The 26,392-nt window shown below is 62.9% G+C and overlaps 1 protein-coding gene across 1 annotated transcript in view; it reads right to left on the bottom strand.

Annotated features, from left to right (window-relative positions):
• Positions 1-26,392, bottom strand: part of SSPO (SCO-spondin) — a 55,509-nt gene that overhangs the window by 6,390 nt on the left and 22,727 nt on the right. Inside the window, exons 43-88 of the mRNA XM_021078747.1 lie at positions 25,911-25,983; positions 25,134-25,191; positions 23,472-23,639; positions 23,024-23,167; positions 21,660-21,902; positions 21,414-21,578; positions 20,621-20,800; positions 20,407-20,529; positions 20,128-20,257; positions 19,905-20,030; positions 19,624-19,718; positions 18,659-18,832; positions 18,162-18,326; positions 17,619-17,871; positions 16,567-16,613; positions 16,214-16,384; positions 15,785-15,916; positions 15,398-15,543; positions 14,082-14,176; positions 13,383-13,435; positions 12,996-13,187; positions 12,519-12,892; positions 11,928-12,097; positions 11,319-11,365; positions 11,009-11,200; positions 10,745-10,915; positions 10,283-10,483; positions 9,882-9,978; positions 9,578-9,777; positions 9,054-9,220; positions 8,370-8,530; positions 7,931-8,154; positions 7,288-7,329; positions 6,977-7,132; positions 6,267-6,476; positions 5,971-6,138; positions 5,041-5,172; positions 4,683-4,929; positions 4,265-4,417; positions 4,132-4,178; positions 3,588-3,932; positions 2,801-2,968; positions 2,070-2,200; positions 1,730-1,854; positions 1,435-1,481; positions 90-368 (exon numbers count right to left, since the gene is read on the bottom strand). Coding sequence (XP_020934406.1) covers positions 90-368; positions 1,435-1,481; positions 1,730-1,854; positions 2,070-2,200; positions 2,801-2,968; positions 3,588-3,932; positions 4,132-4,178; positions 4,265-4,417; positions 4,683-4,929; positions 5,041-5,172; positions 5,971-6,138; positions 6,267-6,476; positions 6,977-7,132; positions 7,288-7,329; positions 7,931-8,154; positions 8,370-8,530; positions 9,054-9,220; positions 9,578-9,777; positions 9,882-9,978; positions 10,283-10,483; positions 10,745-10,915; positions 11,009-11,200; positions 11,319-11,365; positions 11,928-12,097; positions 12,519-12,892; positions 12,996-13,187; positions 13,383-13,435; positions 14,082-14,176; positions 15,398-15,543; positions 15,785-15,916; positions 16,214-16,384; positions 16,567-16,613; positions 17,619-17,871; positions 18,162-18,326; positions 18,659-18,832; positions 19,624-19,718; positions 19,905-20,030; positions 20,128-20,257; positions 20,407-20,529; positions 20,621-20,800; positions 21,414-21,578; positions 21,660-21,902; positions 23,024-23,167; positions 23,472-23,639; positions 25,134-25,191; positions 25,911-25,983 — 7,187 coding nt within the window. The remainder of the gene's footprint in view (positions 1-89; positions 369-1,434; positions 1,482-1,729; positions 1,855-2,069; positions 2,201-2,800; positions 2,969-3,587; positions 3,933-4,131; positions 4,179-4,264; positions 4,418-4,682; positions 4,930-5,040; positions 5,173-5,970; positions 6,139-6,266; positions 6,477-6,976; positions 7,133-7,287; positions 7,330-7,930; positions 8,155-8,369; positions 8,531-9,053; positions 9,221-9,577; positions 9,778-9,881; positions 9,979-10,282; positions 10,484-10,744; positions 10,916-11,008; positions 11,201-11,318; positions 11,366-11,927; positions 12,098-12,518; positions 12,893-12,995; positions 13,188-13,382; positions 13,436-14,081; positions 14,177-15,397; positions 15,544-15,784; positions 15,917-16,213; positions 16,385-16,566; positions 16,614-17,618; positions 17,872-18,161; positions 18,327-18,658; positions 18,833-19,623; positions 19,719-19,904; positions 20,031-20,127; positions 20,258-20,406; positions 20,530-20,620; positions 20,801-21,413; positions 21,579-21,659; positions 21,903-23,023; positions 23,168-23,471; positions 23,640-25,133; positions 25,192-25,910; positions 25,984-26,392) is intronic.

Genomic DNA, 26,392 nt, shown 5'->3' with positions numbered 1-26,392 from the left:
GTTCCCTGCCCCGGGCCAGCTAACAGCCAGGACAATGATGCAAACAAGGTGGCCCCGCCCCCACCCCACTCCAGGCCCCTCCCCATTGCCTTGGCAGGCTCCAGGGTCTGGACAGAGGCGTTGCTGGCTGAGTGGCACAGTGCAGAGGTCTGGGTCCCCGGCCCACGGCCTCCCTGTCTCAGGGTCCAAACAGAGGCGGTGGCGGTGCTGCTCCGAAGCCAGCATGGAGGCCGGGGTTGGGGAGAGGCCAGCTGGATCCCAGGGCCAGTGCTCCTCCAGGGCAGTCCTGGAGGCAGCGGCCAGCAGGCTGGGGGGCAGGCAGGGCCCACAGGGTGACCACTCAGACCAGCCGCTCAGAGGCAGAAGACCTAGGGAGGGTGACAGGGGAGCGTCCTTCCCAGGGACCCTCCCCCAGACCCAGAGACCACAGTGGACAGGGAGGGAGGGCTTTGGATTGTGATCCGGAAGGTCAGAAAGCAGGACGGGCTGAGGTGGGGGTGTAGGGGACCAGGGTAAGGTGACCAACCATCCTGGTTTGTCTGGGACTGTACCTGTCTTGGAAATGAAAGTTCTGAGTATGAGAAACACACCCCCACCCCTAGACCTGGGCAAATGAGGACAGCTGGTCTTCTTGGTACACCAGTCAGAACGGCCATCATTAAGAAGTCACAAATAACAAATGCTGGAGGGGGTGTGGAGAAAGGGAAGCCTCCTGCACTGTTGGTGGGAATGGAAACTGGTAGAGCCACTATGGAGAACAGTACGGAGGTTCCTCAGAAAACTAAATATAGAACTACCATATGACCCAGAAATCCCACTCCTGGGCATATATAGGAACAAAATTGTCATTGAAAAAGACATGCAGCACTATTCACAATAGCCAAGACATGGAAACAACCTAAATGTCCATCAACAGATGAATGGATTAGGAAGATGCGGTACATATACACAATGGAATGCTACTCAGCCATACAAAGGAAAAAATAATGCCATTTGTGGCAACATGAATGGAACTAGAGACTCTCATACTTAAGTGAAGTAAGTCAGAAAGAGAAAGACAAATACCATATGATATCACTTATATCTGGAACCTAATATACAGCACAAGTGAACCTTTCCACAGAAAAGAAACAAACACATGGACATGGAGAACAGACCTGTGGTTGCCAAGCGGGAGGAGAGGGAGTGGGATGGACTGGGAGGTCGGGGTTACTAGGTGCAAACTATTGTGTTTGGAGTGGATAAGTCATGAGGTCCTGCTCTGTAGCACAGGGGACTAGATCTAGTTACTTGTGAAGGAACATGATGGAAGATAATATGAAAAAAAGAACGTATCTCTATGTATAACTGGGTCTCTTTGGTGTACAGCAGAAATTGACAGGACATTATAAATAAACTATAAAAAAAACCCCACCCACCCACCCCCAGAATTACCTTGACAGCCCCGGCTGGTGCACTGCAGCTCCCCACGCCGGCATTCACTGTGGGAAGGGGTAGTTGGCGTGGTCTGTGGGAGGCAGGACCCAGCCCAGGGGCAGGCAGAGGGCTCAGGTAGGGGTAACCTGGGCTCTGGGTTCACGTGGAACAGGATGAGGCTGGGACTGGGCCCGTGGGGTTCAGCTAGGCCATCTCTGTGGGGGATCAGGCTGCCCCGGGGAACCCCTCCCCCTCCCCGTTCTGACCCCTGGCCCCAGCGCTCTGGCACTGCCTCCCCGCCCCCAACACTCACCACTCTTTGCAGCCCAGCTGCAGGCGGTCCCCGGGGGCCAGAGTCACTCCAGCTCCTTCTCCTGAGCCATGCTGGCAATTACACTGTTCTGGGGTAATGCAGCCTCCAGCCTGCTCCAGCAGTCCCTGTGCAGAAGGGAGACACAGGGACAGGGCTGTGTGGCAATCATATCACCCTAAGGCCCACAGCAGGTGTACAGGTGGGTGAATGGTCACGAGGCAGAATGTGAAGAACGATGCAGAAGAGAGGAGTCACCATGGGCATCATGGTGGGGAGGAGGTGCGGAGAGTGACCAGAAGACCCCTCCTCCTGGGGTGTCCCCCCTGGCTCCACGCCTCACCTGGGGGCAGTAGCAACCAGGCTGGCAGGGTGGCAGGTCCTGGCAGAGCCGACGGCTCAGGTGTGTGGCACAGAGGCTGGCACAGGGGGAGCCGCAGGCCTGGAACTCGAAGGGTGGTGTGCAGCCGTCCTCTGTGGGGGGACGCAGGTGGGCTGGTGGGGGTGGGGCAGCCCAAGACACCCTTGGCTCCCCAAGCCCAGAGCACACTGCGCATGGTCCCATCATATCTTCTTGGGGTCACCGGGTAAAAGCGTAAGGTGCCCCCTGCTGCATCTAAGGATGGATTGGTGTCGCGCACCTAGTGCCCCCTCGGCCCCTGTGGGTCCTCCGGGGAAGGGTTAGGACATTTGGGGCCTTAGAGGACCAGGAAGCTGCATGGAGTCCAGGGACCGGCACTGGCAGGTGCTCCAGGGACTGGCAGATGGAAGACAGAGGGGCAGAGACGGAGGATAGCTAGAGCAGGAAGTGGGGAAGACGCACTGTGCCTGGTGAAGGTCACAGGCAAACAAAGCCATGGGGGGCTGGGGCTGCAAAGTGGGGAAACATGGGGAAGGCTTGGGGATGGGGGGAGGAGCAGCTGTAGGGAGAGGGTAGCTGAGGGTGGGCCAGGGTCACTGCAGGAGCGGGCAACTGCTCTGAGGTCCTGGGGACCCTGAGGCTCACTGCAAGAGGAGCTGGGGGGCTCCCGGGGGACCTGCCGGCTCCCTGGCTTCTTGGTCCCGGGGCCTCACCAGAGCAGTTGACGATGAGGCAGGGCCGGAAGTGGCCATCCAGCTGTGTGCAGGGGGGACCCTCCCCGGCTCCTCTGCGTGCTGGCCTCTGGTGTCGGTAGCGCTGCTGGACCAGCACCTGGCATGAGCATCGCGTCCAGCTGCTCCAGCTGCTCCACACACACTCCTCTAGGGACCAAGCAGGAGGCAGGTGTCCGTGCGGGGCCTCTCTGGGCTCCCCAGCCTCTCTCCTCCCATCCCTGCCCTAACCAGCAACCTGAACAGGAAAAAGGCAAAAGGGAGCTAAGAATTCCCATGGGTCCTGGCTGGCTGGCGTCCCTGTAACCCAGCAGCAAGGGTCACACCTCAAAGGGCTTTAACAGAATTGATGGTGGGAGAAAGAGAAAAACTAAAGAAAAAAGAAAAAATACTGGGGGGAGGGAGGTCCTGTTGTGGCCCAGTGGAAAGATCATGACTAGTAGCCATGAGGAGGCGGGTTCCATCCCTGGCCTTGCTCAGTGGGTTAAGGATCTGGCGTTGCCATGAGCTGTGGTGTAGGTCGTGGACATGGCTCCGATCCCACATTGCCGTGGCTGTGGTGTAGGCCGGCAGCTGCAGCTCTGATTCAACCCCTAGCCCAGAAACTTCCATATGCTGCAGGTTCAGCCATGAAAAGCAAAACCTGGGAGGGGTTAGATAGAGGTATGTTTTGGGGGGGGGGTGATCTACAGGACGGGAGAACATATTACTCTCCAAACTCCCCAAGGTGGGAAACAGGGAGCGGACTTCCCTTCCAGAGCACACTCACCCAGGCAGGGCCCTGGGTAGCAGGCCTGGGTGTCCAGGTGGAGGAAGGTACCATTGCAGGTGGCAGCAGCCTCAGCCGGGGGGCAGGGACAGGACCCAGAGCGGGAGGCCAGGCCTGGGCCACAGCTGCGGGAGCAGGACCCCCAGGGGCCCCAGGAGCAGGCGTCCAGCAGCCCCCAGCAAGGCTGCTGCCCACAGCGCTGGGTCTGGGTGTCCGGGCCCAGGCACCGGGGTCCCTCTTGGTGGGCAGCCAAAGCCATGCAGACCCGGGTGCGGACCTGGTTTCCGCCTCCACAGGAGACAGGGCAGCCAGACCAGGGGGACCATGGCGTCCAGGCCCCGGGCCCTGCGGGAGGGCGCAGGAGAGGTTAGAGGCGTCAGGGGTAGCAAAGGGCAGAGGGTCGGTGGGGAGCTTCATGGCACCGTGGGCGGGGGGGAGGAGGTGCTGGCACTGAGAAATACAAGCGGGAGAGAAATACAGACACAGAGCAGGCGGAAGACAAGGCGGGAGGCTGGCGGGGAGGGGAGGGAGTGAAACCCCAGACCTGCACACTCGACGTCTTCACATACGATGCCCTCCGGGGTGCAGGAGCTGAGGGAAGGGCCCAGACTCAAGGACGCTGCTGTCCAACAGGATGGTACCAGCCACCCTGCCCCTGCCCCTGCCCCTGGGCTTACCACTGCTGGCACTCGCCCTGTCGCCAGCTGTCCCCCAGGGGGCGCAGGCGGGCCCCGTGCAGGCACAGGGGTGGGCACGGGGGCTGAGGGCAGGGCTGGCTCTGGGACTGCTCCTCCCGACACTCTGGGGCCCAGGAGCCCGATGTGGAAGACCTGCGTGGGGTCAGGGGCCGAGCAGATGAGAGATGCCTGGAGCCCTTCACCACTCCTCCCGCTCCTGGTGAGACCCTCGACGGGAAAAGCCAGGGTGGGTGCGGAGGTGGCTAAGAAAAGGCACAAATGACCAGGGACAAAAGCTGAGGCTGGAGCACGGGGTGGATACAGAATCACCGGTGGGGGCAGATCCTGGAACTCAGTGACAGGGAGGGGGACCCAGGTGGGGAGAGGTGACACATGCTTGGCCCAACCCCAGACCTACCGGAAGCGGCTCTGCTGCCCTGAGGGCCCGCATGAGTGGCTGCAGGGACTCCAGGCTGACCAGCGGCTCCAGGCACAATGGGCGGGTGGCGGGCAGGGCTGAGCCGTGCAGGAGAGCCTCCCGGCCCGGCACGTGCAGTTGTTGCAGGCCTCCTGGTGCTGGCTCCCAGGAGCCCAGCTCTGGCCCTGTGCATCAGTGCACTCGCAGTGCCCAATGGGCACGCAGCCGCCGTCCTGCTCCAGGGAGCCTGTGGGGAGGCAGCCCTCCAGTGCTGCGCCGGCACCCGGGGCCCCCCCACCTTCCCATGCAGCCGTCCTGCCAGGCCTCAAGGGCCCAGGCAGCACCTACCCTCACCTACCCTGGAGACAGCGGCAGCCCCGCTGGCAGGCCTGGTCATCCTGACATACAATCCCCTCCTGGAGGTCTGAGCAGCGGCGCGGGCAGCGGTTGGCACAGCTGACCACCTCCATGCCTGCTGGGCAGCCCTCCCCTGAGCAGACAGGGAAGACCAGAGTTAGGACCACCCTGAACCCCAGGGCTCAGAAAGCCTCCCCCTGCCTGATCGGGGGCCACCCTCACCTCTGTGAAGCTGTATGACCCCTCCTTCCCCCAGGCTGTTGCCCATGGAAACATGGAGCCCTGGGGAGACCCTGGCATTGGGACATTCTGAGTGACAGTTCCTCTTCCCTGTGAGCTCCAGGCACCCAGCCTGCAGCCAATAAATGCTTGTAGAGCTGCACTGAATCTGAGCATCTAACAGCCGACATTCTCACCTATGCGGCTCCTTTGTATGTTCGTCCAGAGAAGGATGGAAGGGAATGTCATTGGGCTGTGTCTTAACAGAGGTGGTGGCCCTAAGGTCACCAGGTCCATGGGGTCTGGTGAGCTTGGAAGGACCAACTAAAGAAGGAGCTGAAGCTTGGGGGCTGGAGAGAAGGCATTACAACCCTCCTGGCTCAATCCATAATCCAGGTGCCAGGGACCCTCAAGACAGTCCTCCTCAGCCCCCCTGGAAAATCTTGATGGGAGCAAAGCTGAGAGGATGAGTTCTAGTCCCGGATGGGGGTGGACAGTGGGTGGGTTCCTGGTCACTGGGGGTCCTAGCCCAGTGCCCAGATCCCACCAACCACTCGTGTGGGGCTTGGTTTCCTTAACTGACCGATGAGGTAACAGCCTGTCCCCCACCTACGTCAGAGGGTGATGTGGGTATGGAATTAGGGCTGGGGGTGGGGAGAGCTTGCAGAGGACAAGGGCCGGGGGGCGGGGGTGGCTGTCACCACTGCCGTACCACAGGGCATGGGATTGCAGAGCCGAGCATGGTGCCTCTCCCCCACACAGGGGGCACCCCCGTTCTTGGGTGGGGGGCTCGAGCAGCTGCGGCTCCTCAAGGATTGGCCCCCTCCGCAGCTCCGGTCACACCAGGACCAGGGGCTCCAGCGTGACCAGCCTCCAGGCACTGTGTAGGAAGAAGGGCCACACGAGGGGTCTGAGCCTCGGGCAGGGTCCTGCACTAGAGCCAGAAGTGCCACAAGGGGCCCTGATGCCAGGGCAGGGCACACCCTGGTCCTCCCCAGCCCGCCTCACCTGGGCAAGCACGCAGGTTGCAGAAGCGGCGCTCCTGGTAAGCTGTGAGGATGTCCGGGCACCAGCGGCCACCGGGCCCAGGGGGGTGGTACGCCCGCAGGCGACGCTGCTGGCCCACTCCACAGCTGCGGGAGCACGGCTCCCATGGGGCCCAAGTGGTCCAGGAACAGTTCCCGGCCACGCAGGCAGGGCCAGGGCACAGGGGCAGCTCTGCCAAATGGGACGAAGCTGAGCCGGAGCCAGCCCCTCCTCCCCCTGCCCCCGCTCAGGTGCCGACCCCCTCCGCCAGGGCCAGCTATGACCCCATCCTGACCTCTGGGTTCCCCTTTCAGACCCGATGCTGACTGCTGTGTGGCTCTTGTAGGGGAGAGTAGCCCCAGACTCCCAGGGCAGCGGAGGGGTTTGGATGGGACCGTGGGAGAGTGTTTGGGGCACACAAGAGTGAGGATTTGCTGGGAGCTGGCAGGGCTCCCCATTGACTGTTGGAGTTGACAAAGAAAGGTGAGGGTTCAGGGTCAGCCACGGATCCGTAGTCAGACGTCAAGGTGAGAATCTGATATTCCCTTGAGGGGTATGAGATGCAGGGAGCTTGGGGCTGGGACCCTGGCCAGGGGTCAGAATGAGTTGTCTGAGGGCAGACGTCGGGGTTAGAGGGGATGGTCAGGGTCCAGACCCAGGTTAGAGTCAGAGGTCAAGACCAGAAGGCACACCTGTGCAGAAGGGCAGGTTGCAGGGGCGCCACTGGGAAGTGACTCCCCCAGTGCAGTTTGCCAGGCAGAGGCGGCTGCGGCTGCGCCAAGCAGGATGGGCGGGGTCAGTGCAGGTGCTGGAGCAGGGGGACCACGGGGACCACAGGCCCCAGTCGCCTGGTGGGGAGAGGGTCTCCTGATGAGTCAGCCCTGAGCTCCTGGCCTCTCCACCCCCAGAAGCAGGGATGGGGGGGGAAGAGGCCTGAGGCTTGCTCTTCCCAAAAGGAAGGGTGAAAGGAATCGGAGGCCACAGCCTGAGGAGCCTGGGATACCTGGAAGGTCTGTCATCGGCTCCGCCGTGGACCCTGTAGCCCCTGTGCCAAAGGAAAACCCTGCTCAGAAGTGTCTCCTAGCCTGTGGTGTGCCAGGATCAAGCCTGAGGCGGACAGCCAAGTTCCAGACCTGTCGCTATCCAATTCAGCCCAGACACTCCAAGCCCCAAGCATAGCACTTGCTCATGGCACCAAAGCCTTTGCTCAGTCTGAGCCTGCTACCTGGCCTCTTTCCCGTCCAATGCTTGTGAGAATCCTCTCCATCCTTCAGAGACTGCCTCCTCCAGGAAGCCCTCCTAGACTATCCCTCTAGGAGAATTTTCAGCCTCTGTGACATTCCCTAGCACATGCACCCTCCTACAGGGCTCGCCACATGCTGAAATGCGTTATCTGGGTCCCTGGGTTCCAAGGTCAGGGTCCTCACTCCCCCACCCCCCAACACACGGACATTTTGGTGCATTTGGCAAGAGCACCAGAAATTTGGGTGAATGTGCCTGAGCAGAAAAGAAACACAGAACCAGACGGTGAGAGGAAGAGAGACCCAGAGCTGGCCTTAGTGACGGCCAGAGACAGGAAGGGACAAAGGGCCAGCTGAAGTGGCTGGGGCCAGCCGGACTCTGCCCCTCTTTTGCCCTCCCCTCACCTGGGCAGTCAGGACTGGGGCAGTACTCCAGGTCCTGGCGAGGCCCGTGGCAGCTCTGGCCGCCAGGAGCAGGTGCAGGACGCACACACTGTCGGCTGCGAGTGCGGGTGCCCAGCCCGCCACAGGAGCGAGAGCACAGGCCCCAGGGGCCCCAGGGACCAAAGCCACCACCAGCTTTGTCGCAGTCCCCCATGGAACAGGACAGCTTTCCATGCGTGCAGGAGCTGCGGAGAAGGTGCAGGGATAAGGGTCCAGCAAGGGGCCTCCAGGAGAAAGGAGTGCGAGTGAATATCTTGGCCCCAAAGAGCAAGGGGACGGAGCCAGGGTCAGCCCAGGTCCAGAGGGGGCAAGGCAGCCCAGGGCTCCCCCAACCCAGCCTCTCATACTCTAATCCCCTCCCTCGACCCCAAGTCTCTCCCACTCCCATTGTCCCCCTCACCAGTTGCTGCAGCCTATACGGAGGGTCTGACCGGAGCCCAGCTCATCTCCAGGCCCGAGGGGCTCACCTCCCTCTCCCAGAATCGGGGGGGGAGCCCCAGGGTCTGCACTGGCAGCTCCCAGCTCCCACGGCAGCGAGGCAGGCAGCACGCAGGGGCACTCCTGGTGGGAGCAGAGGGGAAAGTGTGGTGGCCACCACCCTCCCGTGCCAGCCCAGGGAGGGTGGGGAGAAGGTGGGGGGAGGACAGCAGGGGTTGGGGTGAGGCTCTGGGTGAGGGCTCTGGGCCCCAGGAGAGCATTTCCATGAGCAAGTGAGTCTGTGCATCTGAGCCAGAGGTGCGAATGCGAGAGGTGCCAGGCTCTGGGCTTGAATGGGCCGCCAGGCAGCTCCCTGCATAGGGCACTTAGCCAGGACACAGCAGGGTCAACAGGGGGCCTTGGAGATGGGATGGGCTGGAAGCAAGGGGGGAGGAAGTGGCCTCAGCTAGGAACCGGTCACTGGATTTGAGGCTAGCTCTACCAGTGACTGTCTCCTGATCTGGTGTCCCTTCCCCTTCCTGGGGCTCAGTGTCACCGGCTCTAAGTCAGGAGCCTTGGAGGCCACAGGGTCTGCAGAGGTGAGGGCTGAGGGCTGACAGGGGAAGGGAGGGCAGGGCCCTGGGCTTCTGGCAAGGCGAGTTCTAACCTGGACACAGGCCCAGCGGTGCAGGAAGGTGCCCTCGGGGCAGTGACAGCCCTCCTCGCAGCCAGCGGAGAAGCAGCCCACCTGCTGAGTGACGTGGGCACAGGAGAAGGGGCACCCCTCGCCAGCCTGGCACTCCCGGTACAGACGCCCGGCCGGGCAGCCTGCCTCTGAGGCAACACCAACGTCAGCACTCGGCTGTGGCCCGCACGGCCTCCTTCTGCGCCCACCCCACGGCCGCCTCTAGTCACCCCCATGTCCCCCAGTTGTGCCCACAACACCCTCCCTGGGCCGTGTCCCTCAAGGCCTGTGTCACGCCCACTGCATCAGCCTCCCTCACCCCTCGGCACAGCCCAACCTGCCTGCTTCCTCCTCCCCAGCCCAGGCCCATCACCAGCCTGGGTAAGAGATGGCACGTGGGGATGGGGAGGGCGAGGTCAAAGGGCACCTGTGAATCAGGGTCAAAGGCCAAGATGGGACTTAAACCTCAGTCAGAGTGTCCAGGGCAGAGCCCGGCTGGGACCCACCTCTGCAGACCTGGGTGTGGCAGGAGCGGCTCTGGCGGGCAGGCCCCGGGCAGGGCGGCCGCCCACAGTGGCGGGAGCGCAGCTGCTCCCCTCCCCCACACGAAACACTGCAGTCCTCCCAGGAACCCCAGGAGCCCCAGACCCCAGGGCCGGGGCAGTCAGGCACCTCCTGGCACTGCAGGATGCCAGCCACACAGGTGCTGGGGACAAGGAAGGAGGCTTTAGAAGACAAGGCCCTGCCCGCTGTCCCAAGGGCCCCACTGCCCAGCAGGCAGCCCACCCTTTCCCTGGCTCTGTGGCTCACCAGTTGTCACACGGCCCAGTCACCACCTCCCCAGGTTCCAGGCTCTCCCAGGAGCTGAGCCCAGACCCTGCAGACCGGCTGTGGTTCTCAGGGATCCCTGAGGGCACAGGAGTAGGGGCAGGCCCTTCAGACAGCTCTGCCCACCACACCAATGCCTCCTCTCGCTCAGCCACCTCCCTGCTTGCTCTGTATCGGATTCCACCCCACGGTGACCCAGATCCTGGACCAGCGGAGGGATGCAGGAGGATGCGGGGGAGACGAAGGCCTGGAATGCTGGAGAGGCCAGGAGCTGCCCATCCCTGTCCTGCAGCCCAGGTTGGCCCCTGTGGGCAGAGTGGCAGGGACGAGACCAGTAGGTGCTGCTCAGGGGGCGGGTGGGGGAGGGGATGGGAGACACTGACCCACGGCTCTGGGCTGGTACTGGCAGCGGCACTGGGCTGGGGACACACAATGACCATCCTGGAACAGCTGGCCGGGGGGGCACCCACAGCTGGGCTGGCAGCCCGTCAGGCCTGGCTGACACATGACCCCAGAGGACAGGTCCTGGCAGGAGCGGGGGCAGGGCTGCCCACAGGGAAGAAGAGCCTGGCCACCGGCACAGTCTACAACAGGAAGGAAGCAGAGAGGGCAGGTGCTGCGTGGGGGTCCAGCCTGAGGACCCCAGCTGTTGGGTGACGAGCTCTCCTGCCACCCCCACTGCCTGCTTGGACCTTCCACCTTGCCCCAGTTCCACAGGGTGAGCCATCTAAGGGTTGTCCCCCAAAGAAAGTGACACACACGTGTGTATGCGGGAGGTCAAAGTTAGAGGCAGCCTCTCACCAGCCATAAAAGGGACCCTTCCAGACCTCTGCCCAAGTCCTCACCAGTGCATTGGGTAGAATTGTCCCAGCAGAGGCGACTCTGCCTGTAGCTCCCAGGGCAGGGCCGGCCTCCCTCTGGGGTGGGAGGCCAGTTACAAGCTCGGCTCCGATGGGACTGCCCCAGGCACACGTCACAGGGAGACCACGGCCCCCACGGGCTCCAGGCTCCGTCCACTGTGGCAGGAAGACAAAACCAGCTGTCTGCCTCCAGAGGCGCAAGAGGTCCCAGCCCACTGGGATTGGAGCCAACTAGTGGGGGTGCCTCACCTGGGCACGCAGGGGTGCTGGCACAGGGCTCCCTCTGATGCTGGACCCCTGCCTTCCCCGCCTCGCCAGGGCACGGAGACCCCCCATGCTGAGGAGCCGGGCAGGTGCAGGCCCTGGAGCGTGTCCTCATCTGGCCCCGGCAGGGCTGGGTGCACATGGTCCACTCCGACCATGGGCACCAGCTGCCGGGCACTGTGGGGTCAAAGGGCAGACACTGAGGTGCAGCCCTCCCTCCCCCGGCCCCGGCCCCGGCCCCATTCCCCGCTGCACCCCGGGCTGCTTCTTCACCTCCCTCCGAGCTGGTACATACCTGGGCATGGCAGATCTGTGCAGGTGAGCCTGCCCTCCGAGCAAGTGCTGGGCACAGGGCGGGAAGGCACAGGAGAGAGGGGCAGCTCAGTCCCACCCGTGCACTCCACACACACCCCTGCTAACCCACCCCCACTTCCCTCTGAGGTCTCAGCTCCCCTCTCTGGCCTCCAGCCCCTGCTACCTGTCCCACTCAGAGCCCTCTCCATGGTCCTGTGGACTCTGTCCTGGGGGGAATGATCACAGGTCCTCTGCTGCTGATGGGGGCCAGACGGGGGAAGGGGAACACCACCCCGAGGTCCCTCTTCCCCCGCACAACACAGCCCGGCCCCCCAGAGTCTCCCAGACCCACGGAGCTGGCTGCCTCCCTTTCCCCACCTCTCAGACAGGTGTTAGGGTGCCTGCCTGCCGCATCTTCTTAAAGCCCGTGGGAGTCCAAGGTGCATCAGCCGAGACCAGGAAAGCTCAGTGCAAAGTGGGCTAGTCCTATCCCCACCCCTGCATCTGCCCCCACACCCTGTCCACCCAGTGCCCTCACCCCTGCACCCTGTCCACATGGTACCCTCACCCCCACACCTGCCCCTGCACCCTGCCCACACACCCGCCTCACCAGTAGTTACAGCCATCGGGCCTCGCCAGCTGGGTGCCCGGATGGTGCCGTGCACCTGTCAGCAGGTCCAGGCAGCCGCAGTGGCTGGGCTGCACGCAGACAGCGCCATCAGCACTCAGCACCTGGCCCCGGGGACAGTAACAGCCGGGCTGGCAGTGCCAAACACAGTGCTGGGGACAGCAAGGGTTAGTGGTTAGCGGACAGCAAGGCCAAGGGGTGCCCAGGAGGGACGGGGACACGAAGGAGAAGGCTGAGGGGCAGAGGGAACACAATGCGATGCTCCAGGTCCTGGCCGCTACGTTCTAAACGCAGTTTATGCCCAGTCCCCACCGGAGCTTCTCCTCCAGGGGAGCATCAGGGGAGAGGAGAGCCCACCAGGGCTTCCCCAGGTGGCATGTCCTCCAGACGGGAAGCCCGTGGAGGGTGAGTGGGACAGAGGCAACCCCCAACAAGGGGCAGCCAGCCTGGTGGGCGCTGACCCTGCCCCTCCCCTCTAGTGCAGGGGCGGCCCCAGGTCAGAGGGGCCACAGGCCACACCGCAAAGCCATGCCCTGCCATCCAGCAGAGTAACCCCTAGGAGCCCAGACTGACCACGAGGTCGTCACAGGAGCGAGGACAGGGAGGGCCACAGGGGCTGTATTCGGCGCCCTCAATGGCGCTGCAGTTGGTCACTGTGGGGAGGGGACAGGATGGGCTGAGAGCTGAGTGGGTCACCCATCCTGGCCTGCTCCCCCCTAAGGCTCCCTGCAGTTGTCCCACCTCTGCTCCTTGACCCCCCTGTCCCTGGCAGGCACCTGGGCAGGGCAGAACCTGGCAGGCGGCGCCCTGGGCCCGAGGCCCCTCGCAGTAATCCCCCAGGCCCTGGGGCGGGGGCTGGTCACAGGCTCGGGTCCGGCTCCAAAGGCCGCCCCCACAGCTCCGGCTACAGCTGGACCAGGGCCCCCAAGGGCCCCAGGCTCCAGCTCCTGGGGAGGTGGCAGAGGAAGGAGCGGTGAGGGGAGCTTAGCTGGGGCTGGGGGCAACCGGTGCACAGGGCGAGGAGGAACACCTGGGCTCCATGGGACTCACGGTCACACGCTGGCAGGAGGCAGGGCTCCTCGTCTGCCTCAAGGCCAGGGCAAGGAAGTGGAGGTGAGGCCGATGGGGGCGGCTGTGCCACGCTGGGGGGCCTGGGGCAGAAGCGGTGCCGGTGGCGGTGGGCAGGGCCACAGGAGGCAGAACACTCGCTCCATGGGGTCCAGGGTGACCACGTGGGCCGAGCTAGGGTGCACGGGAGAAGGGGCAGAGATGACAGAGCATGTGGAGGCTGAGGGTCCTGGGGGCTGGGGCCAGCTGAGAGGCCCAGGGCGGGGTGCCCTCCTCCCTGCCCCCACCTCTCCCCAGTCCCAGCACAGGCCCCCCCGGGAGGGGCAAAGGGAGCCGCAGGGGCGAAGTCAGGAGAGGGCCCCTTCTTACCCTCCTCACAGGGCCAGGCCGTGCAGTTGGTGACAAGCCCAGAGACACAGGAGCTGGAGGAGGAGCAGCAGTGGGGCGGGGCTGTTACAGGCCTAATGCATCCCTCAAATTCCTAGGCTGAAGCCCTAACAGGCGGACGTGACGGCAGAAGGCGACCTTCTTTGGAGAGGGGTCTTTGCAGACGCGATCGAGTTAAAACAGGGTCATGAAGGTGACCCTGATCCAACGTGACCGGTGTCAGACTTGGGCGCAGACGCCCACAGAGGAAGACCATGTGAAGACACAGGGTGGGAAAGGCCATGCGGGGACAGCCAGGCGGCATTGTGCCCAGAGCCCAAAGAGGGGAGTGGCCTGGACAGCCCCTCCCTCCCAGCCCTGAGCAGGACCAGCCCTGCCGCCCCCCGGGATCTTAGATTTTCTAGGCTCCAGAACCCTGAGAGGATAAACTCCGTGTTCAAGCCACACGGTGGGCGGCGTGGCGGTGTGGTCGCGCGGCCCCAGCAGCAGAGATGGGCAGGAGGCAGGAGATTGATGGGGATGACGTGGGTGGGGCACGAGGGGGCTTGGCCCTGGGAAGCCGGTCGCTGTTCTGTGGGGAGGGGTGTCTCTGTGGCCCATGGGAGGTCAAGACTCCCAGCCACTGAGGAGAGACAGAGGGGTCCTTGGGGTCGTGGGGCCATAGCAGGGGGAGGGGCTCACCAATTCTCACATGGACGAAGCACAGCACTGCCCGGGGGGTGGAGGCGACCCCCGTGGGTGCAGGGGCAGTCCTGGGTGGGCACACACACGTTGTTCTGGAACCAAAGCCCCTCCATCACCTTCCAGTTTCCGGCCTGGCCTGCTCCGCCCCCAGTCAGAGCTCAGCACCCACTCCAGTGCCACCCGCAAGCGCCACAGATGCCCCTTCCCAGTGTCAGTCTCTTCCTGCCCCCCAACATCCGGAAGCACACACCATCAGGTTCAGGGCCAGTGGGCAAGGGCAGGGACCCCCGATTTCTGGGAGAAAAAACACATCTCAAGTGCAGGACACAACCCGGCTCTGTCAAATCCATGAAATTCACTAACAAAACGTGAGACATGTGATTCATACAGGATGGAGTAAAAATAAACAAAACAAAATCAGATGGGACTATGTGTACAGGGGGTTTGGATAGAAGTGACTAGTGTCTCAAATTTAAAAACACTCACATCCAGCAGCACGCGATTCGAAGTCAGACTGGTGGTGGCCCTGGGGAGCACTTTACTGTCTCACAGACTCCGACGCCCAGGGCCACTATCACCCCAGTTTTACAAGTGGAGACACTGAGCCATGAGCATCCTCAGCCCAAGGTCACAGAGCTGCCAGTGGAACAGGCTGACGCCTCACTGGAGTCTGGTCAACCAGGCCGCAGGGCTCAGCAGTGCCTCTGTGGGCCTCCCCGCCGGCCCGCGCGCTCCTGTCCAAACTCCACCACCCTCACCGTCAGCCTGGGTTCCCACCACCCTCCAGCCGGAGTGGCGCCTCCCTGCTCTCCAGAGCCTTGGCTCTCTAATGGTCAAGTGAGGACCGCCTCCTCCGGGAAGCCCACCGTCATGAGCCCCACCCCCACCAGTCTGCCAGAGCCAGAGCTCACTTCCTGTGTATCATGTGGGTCTGTGTTCCTTAGAGCGGCTCTGGGTCTGCTTCCCCCAGACTGGAGGCTCCTTGGGGACAGAGCCTGCTCTTCCCCATGGTGTAGCCCAGCCCAGGACTGAGCTCGGTAAACAACTGGTGATAACAAAAGAGGACAGCATGCTCAAGCCGGCACAAACCCTGAAGACCTTCTAGACCAATCACCGTTTTACCAACAGGAAGACAGAGGCCCAGACCTGAATGCCTCTGGCCCAGGATCACCCGCTAGTTGCTGGCAGAGCAGAGCCACGCCCCAAGTTCAAGGCTCCATCCCAGCTCTGCTGGGTCTCCCTGTCTCCAGCCCCCCGCCCTTGGCTCTGCCCCTGCCCAGGCCCCTCAGAGGTGGGGCGGGGAGGATATTCACCAACAAGAGCATCCCGGGCAGGCAGTAGCAGCCGGCGTGGCAGGGCTGGTCAGTCCCTCTCGGGGTGCTGAGCTCTGCACAGGAGGCAGGGCCCTGGGCACAGTCCAGCCATCGCTTGCCCGGAGGACACACACCGGGTACTGGTCCTGCGGACACAGAGATTGACAGCTCGGCCCAGGTGCACTCACCTCTCCCCCAGGCTCCCACCAGGGAGAGGCATCAGCTCTGGGTATGGCTGGGGAGGTCATGGGGCTGCCCGGAGCGGGAGTGGGGTGGGAGGAGGGCTCAGCGGGGACCCCGGGGTGACAGGGAGGGGTTGACAGGGCCCTTGGTGGTGTGGGGATGAGAAGGGATGGAGGGCCGAGGAGGAGGGGTGGGTGCCCTCACCTGCACAGGGCTGCAGGCTGCAGGTGGAGAAGTCCACGGGGCTGTGCCCGCTGCCCCCTCGGGTGCGATTCCGGTAGCCACCGCCACAGGGCACGGAGCACGGAGACCAGGGGCCCCACTCCTCGCCAGGACCTGGGGTGGCATCCAGGTCACTGCACCCCTGCCTCCCACCCCCAGACACCCAGTTACTCCACCCCCTGGATCCCAGGCTCCTGCAGCATCAACCCACCTCCAGGGACCTCACCCCTCCTGGGAGCATTCTGGATTCCACCTGGAACAGGGCTGGCCTCCAGGGGGCACCCTCCTTAGGGCTCTCCAGGGACCACACTCTGTGGCATCTCCCAGGGAGGGTCCTTGCACCTCTCCCAGGACTAGGAGTGTTCCTGGCTCCCCTCTGGAGGTTTTGAGGCCCCCAGCCCCAGCTCTTACCCTGGCATGGCTGCAGGCTGCAGAATTCAGCCTCCACGTTGGGACCCTGGCATGAAGGCCCCCCAAAGGCAGCTGGGGGTGCAGTGCCCGCCCGGAAGCGCCGCCGAATGCCCACATCACAGCTGCGGCTGCAGAGACTCCACGGGGTCCAGGGGCTCCAGCCACAGGCCACTGCCAGGTCGGGTGCCAGGAAGAGACACAGAATGTGTGAAACTTGGTCAAGTCATCCCTGGACCCCAGCTTCTCCGGGGCACCCCCGACGCCAGCAGGGGCTGAGTACTAAGGGGTCACCATCGCCTAGGGCCTCTAAGAACCCACTGCTGCCCATTCCGGGGCCCCGAGCATGGGGTTACCTGGGCAGGGCTCCGAGGTGCACACCATCTCAGCAGAGATGCAGGTGCTGCAGAGAGAGGACCCTGTGAGGCCACGGTCAGCCCTGCCCTTGGATCCCTGTGTACCCGCCCCCAGGGAGAAGTGGCTGGGACCACAGTGTCCACTGCACAGAAGAGAAACCCAGGCCTGGGAAGTAGAACAAGCTCCCCGTGTCCACGTGAAGTTCAGGAGTGACCCAGTCCCCCCCGCCTCCGCCTGCCCCGTACTGCCGCTCCGTACTGCCGCTCCCTGATGACCTGGGCTCTTCGCTACACTGTGTCCCTCATTTTACCCTTTTAACCCTTTCATTCCATTTGTATTTATTAAACACCGTGGAGAAATGACTTCGAGAGACTCTTCAGGGCCAGTCAGGAGCTGTTCAGCAGGAACAGACACCAGCTTGAGTCTCCTGGGTGTTTCTCATGAGTCTTCCTTCCCTTTCACTTTTCGTCAGTACATGTCTTAAAGTCCCTTCGCCAAATACGTGGACTTTTGAGAAAAAGACTCAAAGAGAGAAAAAGAAAAAGAGAAAGGGGCAGTGGGAGAGGAAGAATGAAGGAGGGAATTGGCAGTTGATATGGGTGGTAGAGAAAGAAGAAAATGAACGGAAAGAAAATTTTAAAAAGAAAATTTTAAAAATAAAGTGAGGGACCCGGTTAGCATGCCCTCTAGCGGCAAGGCCTGGTATGAGCTTAGAGTGTCGGATGCTTCAAGGTTTCTGAGCAAAAATCAGGTGGATCCCAGGCAAGTTATACTGAGGAAAGAGAAAGAGCGGTAACTGGAAGAACAGAGAACACCCCTCCATCATGAACTGCCTCACTCAGCTGAGCCTCCGTCTCCCCAAAAGCCAAACGAGTGGGACAGTCCTTACAGGCACCCACCCTCAGGCCAGAGAGCTCTCACCCACTCCATCCCCAGGGCCAGGGCAGGGCAGCAGGGAGGCTTGCTGAACCCCCAAGTGTGTGTGGGAGTCACGCACGCCCACCCCAAGAACCCCTACACTCCCTGCCCTCACCCCGATGCTGGTGCCTACCAATTGTTGCAGGAGTCCAGCCGGGCCACTGCTCCTGGTGCATAGAGCTGCCCACGCAGCTGGCAGGGGCACTGACTGAGGGGCAGGCAACTGGCGTTGTGCAGGAAGAGACCAGGGGGGCAGGTACAGCCAGGGCTGCAGAGGCCGGAGCACTCCACCCCAGGACCCTGCGCCAGGCACAGCCGAGGGCACGGCCCCCCCTCCTGGCGGCACTGCTCCGCCGAGCGGAACACCATGTCCTCTGGGCACTGGGCTGGATGGGGAGACGGAGCCAGTCTCAGCAGCGCAGGAAGGGCAGGGAGATGGAGGGGTGGAAGGGCAGGAGATGCAGGTGACCGAGTGGCAGCCAGTGGGTGCGACTGAGAAGCTAGAGGAAGCCCCTCCCTCAGGGCACAGCTGGTGCCTGGTCCCCAGTGGGTGGGGGCTGGAGGAGACACAGGAAATCTGGCAGAGGTCAGTGCCACGTGAAGAGGGGTGGGAAAAGGTCAAAGCTCCAGGGGCTGGCTGGATGTGGCCCCAGGAGAATGGGAGGGGACCCAGCACCTGTGCAGGGCTGCATATTGCAGTCCCTCGTCTGGCTGTGGGGTCCATGGCACCCAGGGTTCCCAGGAGCCAAGGCAGGGCAGCTGCGTCCACGTGTCTGGATGCCTCCATCACAAGGGGCCGAGCAGGTGGACCAAGCGGCCCACAGACCCCAGATGCTGGCCACTGTCAGGAAGAATGAGTCGACGGCCAGGGACACAGCAAAGACAGGGGCCACAGGGTCAGCGCTGTGTGGTGCTGGCGCCATGTGGTGTCTTAACTGTAGCTTCAGTGCCACCGACATCCACCCAGCCAGGGCTGCCCCCAACACTCCTTTAGGCCAGGCCCTCCCTGTTAAGCCCCTATTGAGCTTCCTGGGGCTATGGTTGGGGACGGGGAGAAACTTCTGGACAATAGCTGGGTTCACCCCTGCCCTCCCCCAGGGGCCATTCTCCTCATCGGCTCCTCACCCTGCCCCAGTGTCCAGGCCACCACGCCAGGGACAGAGGGGGCCATACCTGGGCACACCAGGGGGCTGCAGGGCTCCTCCTGGATGGCCTCTCCTGGGCAGGACATGTTGCTGGGGCTGGGACAGAGCCGGGAACGGCTGCGCCAGCCTGGGCCCCCTCCAGGGACAAGGCAGCTCTGGGAGCAGGTGGACCAGGGTGTCCAGGGCGTCCAGCCCAGCGGCTCTGCCGGAAAAAGGGCAGGATACTGCACAGGGGCCTGCAGGGCGGGGAGGCGGGGGGACCCGGGGCAGGTCTGAGAAGCCATGTGACTTGGGAGAATGGTCATGGCTCTGCCCCTCGGGGGCCCCTACGTTCGGCCCAGGTCTCACTCTCAGAGCCCAGCATCCTGCTGAGCCTGTGGGCCTGGGTGGCACCTCAACACGTCCAGTAACCACCCTCACATTTTCTCCCAGATCAGAACTTCCAGAGCCCTCTAAACTGTCCTTTCAGCTTCCATGCGGAAACCCAAGAGTCCCCTGACTCCCAGCAGCTGCTCTCCATCGGCCACTCCTTTCTTCTCCTGCCTCAAGAGCCTGGCCCGGACCCCCAGGGCCCACACCTGCACCCCGACTCCCCTGCTCTCCCCTCTGCTCCATCATCCTGGCACCAGTGAGATGAAGAGACCTCTGCTAGGACAGCTCTGCCCGAGGGCCCCCAGCAGTGGAAACAGGACGACAATCCTGGCCCCTAAGCTCCTGACCGCCCCTCCCCCACGGCGAGCATGAGGGGCCGGCCCACACCCTGCTCTCCAGACACCCTAAGCCCCCCAGGCCAGTCTGCACCTGGGCCTGGGCCCAGGCCTTTGTCTCCTTCCCACCAAAGGTGCACATATCAAGGCAGTTCCAGGGCTGCTCTTGGATGGGGAGGCCTTGCTCACCACTCACGCAGAGTGACCAACAGCCCGGATTCTGCCATGTTCTCTGGCAGGAATCTGCAGGAGGGAGGGGGACGGCGGAGGGCTTCTGCTTATGTACCTGCCCCACACGTCGACAAGTGACAGGCCTGCAGCTCCTGCCTTTCGCCTTCACATGGGGCACCCCCCGAAGCGGCCGGAGGGTTGGAGGGGGACCTGAGGAGAGAGGCAGGCTTGGCACCGGCTCTCCTCTCCTTGACCCTCACCCCTGCCTCCTTCATCCTCCAACCACCCCCTCACAGGCCACCCCCACCCGCCAACCCCCACCCTCCGCAGGCCCCTCAGCTCTCCCCCCTCCACACTGAGTCCCCTCCTCTCCCTTGCTGGATCGGTCCTGCACACCTGAACCTGGCCCTCAAGCCAGAGCCACAGGAGCGGTCGCAGGGACCCCAGGAGGACCAGGCTGACCAGCCGCAGGGCATAGGGCAGCCCCCTGGTTCACACAGCAGAGCCCCCTTCTGGCACATGCTGTGGGGGAGGGGAGAAGCCAAGGAGATCAGGACGCTGCGGGGTGGGGGGGGGGCATCCCCTGACCGAGGCCCTCCCCACGGAGCTGCCTGCTCACCATCGGCTGCAGTTGTCCAGGAGGAAGGGCTGCCCTGGCTGCTGCAGCTCTTCACCCACAAGGCAAGGGCACTCGGAGAGGGGCAGGCAGCGGGTGTCCTGGAGGAGGAGCCCAGGCGGGCAGCGGCATCCTGGGTGGGGGAGGAGTGCACTCAGCCCCCAGGGTGGAGGGCAGCAGGGAGGGGACGTGGAGACTGAGGGCTGGTGGACCTGCGTGGACGCCCCACGCGCCCCCTCAGGGCTCTGTCCACAGCGCCCCTGCCGGCTGGGTCCGCCTCACCCTCCAGACAGTGTCCGCTGCAGCTTCTGTTGGCCTCCGGGTCCAGGCAGGAGGGGGGGCACGGGGGCACCAGCCCCTTCTGGCACATTTCCTCACTAACATGCACACGGCCCAGCCCGCAGTCTGGGGGGAGATGGGCACCAGGTAGGGTGGGCACCGGGAGGCCCGGCTACCTGCCGAGGGCCCCGCCCCCACTCTTGTCCCCGCCCCTTACCTGTGCCACCTGTGCAGGACTGCAAGCCGCAGGGCGCCCCCTCTTGGGAGGCCCCAGGGCAGGGGGCGCCGCCATTCTTGGGTGGGGGGTCCACACAGCTCCGCCGGCGACTCCGATGGCCACCCCCGCAAGAGACGCTGCAGGGCCCCCAGGCCTCCCACTCAGCCCACGCCCCAGCCACTGCGGGAAGGAAGAACGGAGGAGGCCCGGGTGAGCCGGAGGAGGTGCAGCCATGCTCCCCTACTCGAGAGATCAGGGCCGAGAAGGAGAGAGAACCGGGCCAGGGGCCAGCGGGGTGGCTTAGGGCCAGCCTAGGAAGGGATGACCTGTGGCAAGATCTCTAGGGGCAAAGGATCGGGTCTTGGAAAGGGTCTGAAATGGCGGGAATCCTGGGGCAGGGCGCCCCCTGGTGGCAGAAGATAGAAGGCCAGATGCGGGGTTGAAGCCGCCCCGAGCCGGAAGCCCCTTGGAAGGCAGAGGTGGGGAGGTGGGGGCACTCCCTTGGGTCCACAGAACAAAAGCCCTGCAGCGCCTTGGGCTCAGAGCCCGGGGCCAAAGGCACAGCCTGTTTACACCCTCGCTCTGAGGCGGACCGGCCGCTGCTCGGGGCAGGAAGAGGGCTGGGCTTGGAGCAGGCTTCCGACAAGCCCTCTAGTGGTGCGCGGCTGGGACAGCAGGAAGGAACTGTCCTAGAGTCCTGGAGCCCCGACCCGGGTCCCAAAGCGGAGCTGGGGCATCTCCCCGGCGGTGTCCCACCTGGACGGCAGGGCAGGTTGGGAGGGACGCCCGTTACCTGGGCAGGCCCGCACAAAGCAGGACCGGCTGCGGAGCCGATCTGGCGGGCAGCTGCCGCCAGGCAGTGGAGGCCGCTGCAGCTCCCGGCGCTGGAAGGCGAGGCCCAGGCCACAGCTGTGGCTGCAGCTGCTCCAGCCTGACCAGGGCGCCAGGCCACAGTCCACTGCAGGGACGGGAGGGCTGGGTTCAGGGGGCACCCACGTGGAAGCAGGGCCCGCAAGGTGCACCACGGCCGGGCACCTACCACAGCCGTCTTCATCTGAGCCGTCCTGGCAGTCGGGCTGCAGGTCACAGCGCCGCTCGGCGGGCAGGCACTCCCCACTGCCGCAGCTCAGCTGGCTCGGGGAGCAGAGGGCTCTGGAGGCCGGCAGCCCAGGTAGGGCCGTGGTGGGCACTGTAAAGGGCACAGTGCCCCCTGCCCATGCTGCAGGCGGAGGTGGGGGAACAGGGTCACACACGTGATTCCAGCTGAATGATAAACTGAGCCCTTCAACCTCAGGTCGTGCCAAGAACAGAACCTGCTGACCAAGCCTCTGGCCTCCCTGTCTTCCTGGTGCCTTCCGCGCCCAGTGCCGGCTTCCCTTGCCTCTGTGTGGGTGTGATCATGGGGGCTTTGGTCTACACACATCTCACACAGTCTCTCTGTTTGTCGACAGCTCTTGGAGGGTCCAGAGACAGTCCAGAGCGTCTAGAAAAACAGTTTAGGTCCCCAGGTACCCCTTCCTGATGAGGACCCCCTGGGGTGGCCCCTTCCTGCAACTGGTTAACACTTGAGTCCTTTTCTCTCAACTGGAAGACGAGGCTTTGAGCATAATGATGTTCAAAAGGATGGATGGAGGGAGGGAGGGACAGATGAAAGGATGGAAGGATTGCTGAATGGATGGATGGATGGAAGGATTGCTGAATGGATGGATGGATGGAAGGATTGCTGAATGGATGGATGGATGGATGGATTGCTGAATGGATGGATGGATGGATGGATTGCTGAATGGATGGATGGATGGATGGATTGCTGAATGGATGGATGAATGGATGGAAGGATTGCTGAATGGATGGATGGATGGAAGGATTGCTGAATGGATGGATGGATGGAGGGATGGAGGGACAGATGAATGGATGGATGGATTGCTGAATGGATGGATGGATGGAAGGATTGCTGAATGGATGGATGGATGGAAGGATTGCTGAATGGATGGATGGATGGAAGGATTGCTGAATGGATGGATGGGGGGATGGATTGCTGGATGGATGGATGGATGGAAGGATTGCTGAATGGATGGATGGAAGGATTGCTGAATGGATACATGGATGGGTGGGTGGATGGATGCATGGATGCATGGATGAATGGGTGGGTAAATGAGTATCCTCAAAGGCCAGACAGGTTTTATAAAACAGGCTGAGGCCCAAGAACTCCCCCATTCCCCTCTTCACCATCCCCAAAGTCACGCACATTCCTGGTTGCTTTCACCCACTCAGTTTCTTTCCATTCCCTGCTGCCTCAAGCTCAGGACCTTCCAATACTGCTAGAAATGGGGGGCAGGGACGCCCTAAACCCAAAGCCCTCTTTCCACTGCACCCATGTGACCCCAGACCCTCCAGGGCGCTCACCGCAGGACCTCTCGTCAGAGCCATCCAGACAGTCCTCCTTCCCGTCACACAGCTGCTCTTGCTCCATGCAGCCCAGCACCTTGCAGGGCACCTGGCCCAGGCGGCACCGCATGGGTGGGAAGGGCGCTGGGGCGATGCTGTGTCCTGCAGGCACCACCACAGCCAGCTGACCAGGCACCGTCCCCGCCCTTCGTCTTCCTCCTTCAGTCACCTCCCAGCCCCCAAGCCCCCTCCTGGCATCAGGTGCGCCCTCACTTCCTGCCTCTCTTGGGAACAGAAAAGCAGGGAACTGTGCCAGGAGGCTTGGGCCCTAGGCCTCGTCCCACCAGATCTGTGACCTCAAGCTGTGTGACCTGGAACAGGGCAGCCGACCTCCCAGGGCCTCCATCCCCCAAAGGGAAGTTGTAGGGACGCACAGGCTGACAGGCAGAAGGCCGTGGAATCTTACCATCACGGGCCACAGACATCGTTGGGTGTGGGGGAAGCACCGTCACGGCTGCCATTTCGGGTCTCGGGGTTGTCACCTCAGGCCGGGACGTGGGGGTGGCAGGTGCGGTCTGCACAAAGTCCTCAGGACTTGGGGGAGACGCGGACACAAGACTTGCTGGCCACTTTCCTGTGGGTGCAGGGGTTGGGGGGGAGGCCTGTCAGATCCCCTTCCCCGAGGTGAGGCCCACATGGGCTCCACAGGGTTTCTCAGGCTCTGGGGGGTGCAGGTGAGGACAGCCTACACCCCACCTTGGAGGGGCTTTAGGTCAAAAAGGAAATGGGGAGTTCCCACCGTGATTTAGCGAGTTAAGAACCAACACAGTGTCCATGAGACTGTGGGTTCAATCCCTGACTTCACTCAATGGATTAAGGATCTGGCATTGCTGTGAGCTGCAGTGTAGGTGCAGGCCAGCAGCTGCAGCTCCGATTCGACCCCTAGCCCAGGATCCATTTGCCACAGGTGCGGTTGTAAAAAGAAAAAAAAAAAGGAAATGGGATTCAGTCGTCCCAGGGGCTCAAGAGTGGTTTTCACTGAAAGGAGAAGAAAAGCTTCGTTTTGCCTGAGATTCATACTCTGCCCTCAGGAAGATACACATGGCCACTTCCAAGTCAAATTCACTATAAACTAAGACGTTTAGGGAGAAAAAGTACAGAAAACACACAGCATTGGAAGGAGCAAGTGCCAGGACAGACCCGGATGGGCCTGTGGCTGCAGCTGTACAGCGAGTCAGCTGCGAGCCTCCTGGCCACCACAGTGAAAGAGGGGCTGAGCTTCTCATTTTTCGGACAAGAGGTTCGCGTTGAAAAAGGCAACCTTTTTTCTAGAACCAGACTTCGAATGAGACTAGATGTCGCTGTGTGACCACGTGAGTCTGCGTGTCACAGACCAGAGCGAGGGTACAAATGGCTTCATGTGCATTTTACAAAAGACAGAGCAGCGTGTTAGCCTGGCCCCAGCAGCTTCCTCAGAACGTGCGGGAAGGGACCACACAGGTGGTCTCCAAGCTCCGGGTCTCACAGAGGGGACCTGAGACGGGCCACCACATCCCAAGGGAGAAGTTCGGCGCCAGGACACACCCTTCACTTGCCGGCCGCCTCTGTGGAGATGGCTGTCCTGGGGCTCAGGGGCAGATGAAGGACCGGGCAGCCTGGGGGCTGGCACACAGCCACAGGGAGCCCCCTCCTTGTCCTATTTAGGGACGTGCTCACTTAGTGACCCTGGCTTCCTGCACCCACTTAGAAACATTTGCTGCTGGTGACTGGTGAACACCACAGCAAGGGGTGCCTGCTGTGGGAAGAGGTGAGCAGAGGGCATGGGGGGCCAGGCGCCACCCCACAGCCCGGGGAGGCGAGCCAGGGCTCTGGGGAGGCAGCCACACTGCAGGGCGCAGGCTCAGCCCTGGGGACCGGCCAGGAGCCTCGAACCCTGGAATCCAGGGTGGTGGGCAGGGGCAGGATCTGGCCAAGGTGTCCACGGCACCCGTGTCTCCCTCCCCGAGCTGACCCCACTCGGGTGAGGGACGAGAGAGGGTCAGAAGACTAATTCTGACTAACAGCCCCTTGCTTGGGAAGAACAGGCAGGGTGGGGGCTGGGAAGGGGGCCTGGAGTTGGGGCACATACCTGTGGGGGGCGGGGGTGACCCCTGCCTGGGATGCCAGCGCTCAGTCTCTGCCAGACCCTGTGGAGGGAGGGGGCTCAGCTGCCCACGCAGCTGGGAGGCCACCTGGTGTCTGGGCGTGGGTCTCTTGGTCCCACGGGGATGCACTGGGGTCCCACAACCCTGCCCCCGCCCCCTGGTGCAGGGCAGAGCTGGGGTGTGGAGCCTGCTGCCTCAGCGACAGCTCAGGGCTCAGGACCCCCTGGCACCAGGAGCTTGGGGGCTGTTCTCCTTGTGGTCCACTTTGGCTTTTGTCCCAACCCCCCGTCACCCCCCAGGACACACAACTGTGCCTGAATGCTGTGGTCACTCTCCCCTCCGTTCTCCAGTGCTCACTACATTGCAGATGCCCCCCATTCTCCAAACCTCTTCCAGGAAGCCTCTGGGGATTTTCCTATCCCTGAGCACCCGATGTCCTGGTGCCTGCCCTGTGGGGCCTAGGCCTCTCCCATCGTCCAAACTCCTTCAGGCCAGGCACCTGCCTTGTGCTCCCCGCACTTCTGGCTGTCCCCATGGCCCCAGGCCAGCACCAGGCTGGACACTCCACCCCCCCACCCCCCCACCCCCCGCAAGGCTCAAGGCTGAAGGCCTGACTGAGAGAGCTCCACCAGGGACACACAGGGAGGCGATGCAGGCTGACCGCGTGCAGAAAGGGGGCCGGCCTGGCCTGCAGAGACTCCGAGATGCTGGGGCTCCCTGGGCCCTGCACCCCACCTGCCAGCCCATGTCTCCCCACTCACCTCCATGGGCTGGGGGTGCAGCCATCCAGGCTGGGTGTGGTAAAGGGCCGGGGTCCGGGCTGTGGACTGGACTCTGAGAACAAAGATAACCAAGGTGGATCCAGGGCCTCCTGGCTTCACAGCCCCATCCAGGCAGGGGGCCATCTTTGGGTGGGTGGGTGGGTGGGGGCAGGACCAGGGCGGGGGGACTTGAGGGGCTCTGCCTGCAAAGACTAGACAAGGGGATACCCTCCACGGCAGCTCTGAGAGTTAGAATCTGCTAAAAGGTTTGTTAACCAGATGGCTGGGCCCCACCCCCACAGCCTCTGCCTCAGCCTGTCTGGGCCAGGGCCAGAGAATCTGCATTGCTAGCAACTTCCAGGGGATACTGATGCTGCTGGTCCAGGGACCACGCTTCGAGAACCACTGACCTCCAGGAAGATGGCATAGAGTCCTGGGTCTGCGTGGTGAGAAGGGGCTGCCGAAGGCGCCCGGCTGCAGCA

This window comes from Sus scrofa, chromosome 18, assembly GCF_000003025.6.
Source record: "Sus scrofa isolate TJ Tabasco breed Duroc chromosome 18, Sscrofa11.1, whole genome shotgun sequence".
NCBI lineage: Eukaryota > Metazoa > Chordata > Mammalia > Artiodactyla > Suidae > Sus > Sus scrofa.
Note: the sequence above shows the minus strand (reverse complement) of the source record. Positions and strands in the feature narration are given on the sequence as shown.